Source organism: Haemaphysalis longicornis, unplaced genomic scaffold, assembly GCF_048455015.1.
Source record: "Haemaphysalis longicornis isolate Haplotype H1 unplaced genomic scaffold, Haemaphysalis longicornis Haplotype H1 scaffold_9, whole genome shotgun sequence".
Classification (NCBI taxonomy): domain Eukaryota; kingdom Metazoa; phylum Arthropoda; class Arachnida; order Ixodida; family Ixodidae; genus Haemaphysalis; species Haemaphysalis longicornis.
Genome location: NW_027526460.1, coordinates 43,189,627 through 43,197,800, shown reverse-complemented (window position 1 = coordinate 43,197,800; position 8,174 = coordinate 43,189,627). Strand labels below are relative to the sequence as shown.

At 44.0% G+C, this 8,174-nt stretch overlaps 1 protein-coding gene across 1 annotated transcript; it reads left to right on the top strand.

The window, feature by feature from the left end:
* Nucleotides 1–1,293: 1,293 nt before the first annotated feature.
* LOC144151859 (uncharacterized) lies at nucleotides 1,294–7,342 on the top strand. The gene is made up of 6 exons (XM_077683016.1): nucleotides 1,294–1,765; nucleotides 2,900–2,979; nucleotides 4,343–4,426; nucleotides 5,435–5,467; nucleotides 5,543–5,581; nucleotides 7,180–7,342. The coding sequence occupies exons 1-6, from the start codon at nucleotides 1,624–1,626 to the stop codon at nucleotides 7,204–7,206; spliced, it is 405 nt and encodes a 134-aa protein (XP_077539142.1). The 5' UTR covers nucleotides 1,294–1,623; the 3' UTR covers nucleotides 7,207–7,342.
* The last annotated feature ends 832 nt before the right edge of the window (nucleotides 7,343–8,174 follow it).

The following is an 8,174-nucleotide window of genomic DNA, read 5'->3' as shown; positions in this document are numbered from 1 at the left end:
GGAGCGTCGTAACGGGCAACCTTAAGGTCATCATCATCATCATGATCATCATCACCAGCCTATCTACGCCCACTGCAGGGAAAAGGCATCTCCCATTAATCTCCAATTATACCGGTCCTGTGCTAACTGCGACCAATTTATCCTCCCAAACCTCTTGATCTCATCTGCCCATCTAACTTTCTGCCGCCCCATTCCACGCTTGCCTTCTCTAGGGATCCACTCTGTTACCCTTAATGATCAACGGTTATCTTGCCTTAACATTGCATGCCCTGCCCACACCCATTTCTTCGTCTTAATTTCTACTAAGATGTCCTTAAAACGCGTTTGTTTCCTGACCTACTCTGCTCTCTTCTTGTCCCTTAACGTTACACCTATCATCTTCCGTTCCGTTTCTCGCTGAGTTGTCCTCAATTTAATTTGAACCCTCTTAGTGAGCCTCCAAATTTCTGTCTCGTAGGTGAGTACCGGAAAGATGCAGTTGTCATGCACTTTCTTCTTCAGGGACAGTGGTAGGCTGCCATTCATTATCTGAGAATGCCTGCCGAATGCACTCCACCCCATTCTTATCCTTCTAATTATCTCTGCCTCATGTTTGGGGTCCGGGTTCACAACTTGGCCTAAGTAAATATATTCGCTTACCACTTCCACTGCCTCACCACCTATCTCAAATCACTGTGGTGTCCCGAGGTTATTGATCATTACTTTAGTTTTCTGTATATTAATTCTCAGGCCCGCGGTTCTACTCTGTTTGTCCAGGGCGCTAAGCATTCTTTGCAATTCGTCCCCCGAGCTACTTAGCAAGGCAACGTCATCAGCAAAATCTGATGTTACTGAGGTATTCTCCATTAACCCTTATTCCCACCTGTTCCCAATCCAATGTTCTGAATACTTCTTGTAAACATGCCGTGAATAACATTGCATAGATTGTGTCTCATTGTCTGACGCCCTTCCTCATAGGTATAGGTATACGTTTAACCACACGTTAAAGCTGAATATAGGCGTTGCCATCGTCCCTCGCACACCCACTCCGGTGGGTGTGCGAGGGACGATGGCAACGGCCGTCAGAAGCTCACGTGACGCTACTTGCTGCGCAGCAGACGGCGGATGGCGCATTGTCCCAACGGTAACAGCGCATTCCGGTACTGCATACACGCTAAAACTATACACTTAACTGCCGTCACTCTACAAAGCCCACAGGCGCTATCACGTTTATTTTGTTATGGAGGTTTCGAAAGCGGCAGGCCATTTTTCTACCGGCGAGATCCTTTACAGCTGGGGAACTGACATTATTGATTCAAAGGCGGTTGTGTGGGAAGGATACCCAGCTATGCTACGGCGAAAAACGAAGAGCAAGAAGATAAAAATAATGTGTCCAGAATGAAATGAATGAAATCTAAAGCTTGGACGTTACCGTATGAATTCCGAATCCTGTTCATTAGAAGGTTAATATTTCACGCGATCTCAAAGACGACAGATGGAGGTCGCATGCCCGTGTCATGAGCAAGGACGCTTCCTGCATTTCCGTGCTTTCTTCTGTTTTGGACTTGGAGCGTCCTGTGGGCCTTGCTAGAAAAGCACTTCCACAAGTGCGGCTAAAATCAGTCTTCAAGAAGCGTTTCCACAATGGATACCACGCTCCGACTTCTTGTCTGCCTCGCCTGCTTCGGCCTCCTGCTCGACCCAGCGGAGGCCACCAGCTTTAACGAGTATCGGAAGGCCCTCCTTTCTGTCAATCCCCTCACCTTAACGCCACAGTGCAGAATAGGTAAGTAGGTGCGAGGGATTCTGACCGCCTATTGCCTCTGATTTCAGATTTCCGGAAGCTTGGAAATATTATTAGCGCCCAATCGTACACTCCAAGAACACCATGTGGGTCAGCTTCGTTACGATGCACTCGAGTGACCAACCCCCGCCCCAAACAGAGGAAACTTAGAGAATGACAAAAAAGCGCATTCATTTGACTCAAAATGTCGTTTGTGGTGTGGCATTGCCCAGTGCAGAACGTCATGCTCGTATTGTACGACGCCAAAGCGCAGACCGATCTTTCGAGTCAAATCTTAAGCTCGACACCGTCATTCGCAGAAATATCATTGTTGGCTGCATGAATTGGTCAGTTATGTGTATCGTGGTAAAGCTGAACCGCAGAATTCACTCAGGCTTCGTTATTTCTATGCATTTGTTTCACGTAATTTGGACCACAGTTTTAAGAATGTTGAATTTTGCCGCCTCAGGGCAGTGTTCACAATCTCGCATCAGTTTTAGGTTTCGGTCAATTGGAAAAATGAGTGAAAGAAGAATAACGAACATTTTTTTTCTTTACTGGTGAATTGAGTCGATATTTTTCGGTCGGAAAGTTGTAAAAGGTGCGAATTTACGCGCATGCCAATGATTCCGCATAATTTCTTGAACGGGAGAAATTTTATGGCGCGGTTATGGAAAAAGATATATTCGCGGGACTAAATTGCGGCCCCGCATGCTCATTCATAATAACTGCCACACCGGGCTTCATTTATGCGCCCATCCAGCCGGATCTTGGGAACTTCTCGTCCAGACTAAAAACTTTGAAAAATCATCTTGTACAGATTGATATTCTCACGAACACTGTGGCATTCCGTTTTTTTTTTTCTTGGTGCTCTAAACTTTGCATGTGGGAATTTTGGGGCGGGTTCACTCATAACCTAGTTATTTATTTATTTTAGGTTTTCTAATTTCCTCATTACCCAAAATGGTAAAAATAGAGTGAGAGTCCTCGCCCGCTTTATTAATGACTACGTATTTAGTAATGAAAAATTCAGTATTTCTGATTTTGATGTTCGGTTTAACTTAACGCCCTCGGTCCAGTGGCACAGAATCTAGTGTCCTAACTCTCAAAAACCTTTAACTCAAGCACTTCTTACAGTTTTTCAGAAGTGTGCCGCAAAACTCGTGAGCATGATCAGCGTCCTGGACAATGTGAGCAAACGTTGGGAGGAATACCAGGTGAGTGTAACCGCGCCGATGGTGATGACCAAGAGATACTTGTTCACCACTGCTTGTGCTTTTCGCCTTACGGCATAACTACGAGAACATGTAAATTTCAGGTCATTGAACAATTGTAAGCCATCCTGTTATAGAGCGTGCATGAAAACCACGCGAATCCACGCCCGAATTTTTGTTTGTGAGGGTATGAAAACGATGGTTTGTGAAGCATGATAAAGTGAAGCCTTCTATGACTCACTGATTGCGTCGAAAAGCCAACTTTACGCAATTGGCTTCACGAAACGATGATCATAATAAGAGAATGCACACAAGCGCATCAAGCAAAAAAAAAAAAAAAAAAAAACTCTTCCCGCGGCCGTAATAGAGCCTCAGTCCCTTGCGGTATGAATCCGACGGCTATTCGATGGCGCCGTTCCGACATGGTCGAACCAGTTTGGATTTTCTAGTCTGGCTTTGACTCAGGTTGCAGTGGAGAAAGCGTCGCGTTTTAACCATGTTTCTGTTAAGAAAAGGGCTTTGATTTTTCTTTTTAGATGTGCACTTGCGCAGTTTGATTTGGTAACATAAGGCAGGCGTGGCCGCTTAACTTATATATAGAACCATAGTGCCTCAGCCACAAAGTCACCGTAAAGGGTAGGAAGTCTCTTTGTAAAAATATGAATCAATAATAGAAAAGTATTCGGAAACTACATTGGGGAATATCTGAAAACAAAGCATATATTTAAGCGGTGCTATTGTGTGCGGAGGAGTTTCTTTCTCAAAATCGCTGTAAAAAGTTTGGTTTTGTACGAAAAAAATTGATTAATTGGGATCTTTTTTTGCAGGAATGAAAATAATTGCAAATAATAATATAGGCTCAATAAAGCTGCTGAAATTTGCACATAAAGGTATACCTAAAGACATAGGCCACCAGAATGGGAATACGCCAGGGCTAATCCATATAGTAGAACAAAAAACGTATCGTAATGGTAAATCAAGAGTGCAAGACCAACCTCGTTGAAAATCTCGTTATAACTGAACAAAAAAAAAACACAACAACAAGGCAAAAAGCGTTTTTGATGGGGAAATTACGGATTGTTGTGAGTTCATGCGAGTGCACATAATAACATGTGAGTGGTCAAGCTGTGCCTTCATGAAGCTTTTACTGCGTACATAATCATGAAATAACGACCGGTAAAACAACCACGAAGGTGAAAGAGCCCAAGGATGATAATCCCGCAAAGAGTATTAAAGAAAGATTGTGTACGGGCGATTTTTCAACACCGAAACACTATCGCTTCAATCGCGGATAATTTCTCGCATAGTAGTCCTTGTTTTATTTATACACACACCTTCAAGGGTTTTTTGTATTCTTTCTTTTCAGTCCATTCCGTGCATTAAAAAAGCACTCGCCGGAGGCTTTCCGGACTACACTCAAGACTGCACAAAAACGGGAAAGTATGGGGAAGTAAGAGTTAATACAATCACATGCATCTTTGGGAGAGCTGTCGTACTATGACTGATATGACATAAATCTGAAGCCAAGCGTTGCCCCACCCAGTGTACTTGAAAAAACCGCAGTACACCATACAAGCCATGTCCCTACCAACCCCGCAGATTCAGCAGAAGCCACATAAAACAATGGCAACTCCCCAATTCCTTTTTGCTTTAAACTTTTTATTAATGTCCGGCTTTGAAAGCGTGTTTGCTGCAATAAATATAATGCCTCTCGATTTAGCACCACCAGAAATAGCTTGGGGGTTTTGCGGCTAGAGACCAAACAGAGGGTATGAAATTATGAATAATTTAGGAGGTCACCCAGTGCTGATAAACTCCATCGCGGCTGCGGAATCCCGACTGGCGTTGGCTTGCAAAAACGGTGCCCCGACGATCGCACCTCACCACGGCATGGTCACTCCCACATCAGGTGTCTTATGGTCTCATGAAATTACCACTGAAAGCAACTGGAAGGACCGTATTCACTAATCAGTTTCCTTTACATAAAATTCTACGAGAAGAAATTCAGATAGTCAGCTTGGTGCTCGGAGGGCTATTTGAAATTAATTCTTCTTTCTTCTCAATCTCTAAATACAAAGATCCTATAACATGTGCGAAAAAGTTCGATAGCGCTTATTCTCGCAAGACGATGGCTATTGGTAGAAGGATGTGGTAGAAGGATTGGTAGAAAGAATTGATCTAACTTTCAGTCCAACGCGTGCTTTCTGCAAGATGTGAGTGCTGCGTACAGTCTTAGTTTATGGTTATATTCACTATCGACGTTTTACAGCGTTAGAACAAAAAAAAGGAAAGGAGACAAGAAAGAGCGAATTGGATGGATAAGCGCTGCTGATTAACCCGTGCTAAATGATTGTTTCCGTATTCGGTGTAAATGCATCCCCGTTCTATTGTGACGAGAACTTTCGCAGAAAGCTACGCAAAATTTCTACTTCAAATTATCCTTCATTGCCTATTTCAGGGAGTGGTTTGCCAGCTGACTGATGAAGTTCTGGTACGTGTTGTATTCAAATTAAAGGGTCGGCTCATTTTACTTCTCATTCTAACGAGGTTGTTCTTTGTCTTGCAGGAGGTCTACGGGGACAAAAATAAAATGAAGCCGGCTTTGGTAAGAATACGATTCTTAAACGTCATGCCTTCGCGGTTTTGCATGGTTGTTTTGTAACGTCGTTTGCCCGCTAGAAACGCCTTCCAAAAATTGAATGTTTCACTTCTCTTTCCGCCCGGAAGAGTTCCCCCATTTGTGATAAAACGATTTCACAGTGCTTGTGGTTAGTAGCGCTGTTATTGCCAGCTCATCGGTCATAGCTACTCCCCGTGCCCGCACCCAGACGGCACGTACCAGGTCGGGTGCTCGGGCAAGGACGGTGAAACCGCGCGCCTTTGCTATGCAAGCCAGCTTTGGCTCGCTTGCTGGCTTGCTCGGCTGCATTGCTCAGTCAACCGTTATGGGACATCGCTGACGCTGACATTTGCAGCCGTACACAGGTTTATCTGATGCGAGTTTGTTATTTACTCCCCAACACCGCCTTTTTTTGATCCGACAGATACAACCTGTACGCCCAGCAATGTCGCATAAGGGACTGACGAATAATACTGGGCAAGGCCTGCAGCTGATCCCTGCGTTATTTGAAGCTATTTTAAATTGAGAAAAAAAAAACAAAACAAGAAACTGTCTTCCGTGCTCTCAGCCTCTCTAGTCTCCATCGAAGCAAGGCAATGAAGTGATTTGAAATGTGTGGTATACTGAAGCTCTGAACAATAAACACATTCTGATAAGAGTGAGGCGCTAGAATTAGCGAGGCCAATGCATTAACGAACATATAAAGAAATAATTCCGTACTCCGGGGCTGACATTAGGTGCAAGACTTTTACGATGCTAAAAACGATGCCTCTCCAATTTTTGCAACGGCACTGTGGCGTTATAGTGTACATTTTACAGTGTACAATGGGCCCTTTTGTTCCAGACTATATGTGGAACTACCCTTGAGTAACTTCAGCGTCTTTGGTCTAGCGCTCGTCCCGTGTCACTGCCTGTTCTTATGTCCCCGTCTAGTGCGCTTTTTATTATATCGAAGTCGTATCACCACCTAGCCCAAATTTCTGCGTTTAATAGTCTGCTTTCTAATACAATGGGCCCTGTTCTTCGAAACCATATGTGTCACAATTCTTCAGTAACTTCAGCGTCTTTGGTCTCGCGCTCGTCCCGTGTCAGTGTCTCTTCTTCTGTTCCCGTGTTGTGCTCTTTTTGCCATGTCGATATCGTGTCACCAACAAGCCCAAATTTCTGCGTTGAATAGTTTGCTTTCTAGTACACTGGGCCCTGTTCTTCTAAACTATATGTGTCACAACCTTTCAGTAACTACAGCGTCTTTGGTCTAGCGCTCGTCCCGTGCCACTGTCTCTTCTGTCCCCGTCTTGTGCGCTTTTCACCATGTCGAAGTCGTATCACCAACTATCCCAAATTTCTGCGTTGAATAGTTTGCTTTCTAGTACAATGGGCCCTGTTCTTCCAAACTACATGTGTCACAATTCTTCAGTAGCTACAGTGTTTTTGGTCTAGCGCTCGTCCCGTGTCACTGTCTTTTCTTCTCTCCCCGTCTCATGCGCTTTTTACCATGTCGAGGTTTCCCCCAAGCAGTGAGGTTACCCTCCACTGAAAATGCGTTGTGTTTCTTTTCATGATGCCCATTGAAACGTTCGAAGCAATGCCTGCTCGATAATGCAAAATAATATGAGCACTTAGAGAAAACATTCAAGATGGTGCAAACGTCACGTGGGTGTCAAAGTCAAGAAATGACATCTGATTGTCACGTGAAGTAATCTCTGCAGCAGGAAGTGACCGGAAAGGGGGTAGTGGAATAAAAAAGTGGACTTTTGGAAACATCAGTGTTGCCTCACTTTTCTTTCCCGTATTAACTGCTTCAACTAAGTAGGGCGTGTTGGTACGTACTTCAAAGATAGCAGCACAAAAAAGACAGTGACGGAGACAGAACTACAAGTACTCGCTGAACTACCAACTTATTTTACTGTCAATGAAATGCAGTACATGCATGCCATCCAACCGGAGGCTCTCATCTGTGCATGCGTAGAAACGCCACTTCTCTGTTGCGTTAAAAATGCAACAAAAGATTCAATAAGGATACATTAAATAATATCCAATAAAAGTAAACAGAGACATTTGCAAAAATTCTAGCAGTAATATGTAGAAGTATGCAGAACAAAGGGGAAAACATTCCGGGCCTCACTGTTGTGCTTTACAAGGAGTTGACTGCGGCATCATGACGTAGGCCCTCTTATAAGGAGCGCAGAACGTGGCACTCGCGACGTTAATTGAGTTGTGGATATTAAGTAATTTGAAAATGGGGCCCGGAGAGTTTATTGAAGACCGTTTTATCGAGCGTCGTTTTATTGACGCACTTTTTACCGAAACCTTTGTTATTGCAAGCGCTTCGCCGAGAAGTTTAATGTTGCAAAATTTGCTCCAGTCCTTTCTTTCTCCCGTCTTCATATCTTTACGCGTACGCCTTGTTACCTGTACTCACATGTCGTCCTTTCGGATAAGCACGTTTTTTATCCTACCAGTTTAATACATTTTCTTGACGCTGGAGGGGCGTACGAGTATGGTTCCAGATGTACCGCATGAAAGCGTCGACTGAATAAAGAGCATCGATAAAGCGCTAGCTTTAGCACCGTAGTAA

Coding starts and splice junctions, on each gene's coding strand:
- LOC144151859 (XM_077683016.1), top strand. CDS start 1,624: ATGGATACCACGCTCCGACTTCTTGTCTGCCTCGCCTGCTTCGGCCTC. Junction 1,766..2,899: donor AACGCCACAGTGCAGAATAG/GTAAGTAGGTGC, acceptor CACTTCTTACAG/TTTTTCAGAAGTGTGCCGCA. Junction 5,468..5,542: donor AGCTGACTGATGAAGTTCTG/GTACGTGTTGTA, acceptor TTTGTCTTGCAG/GAGGTCTACGGGGACAAAAA.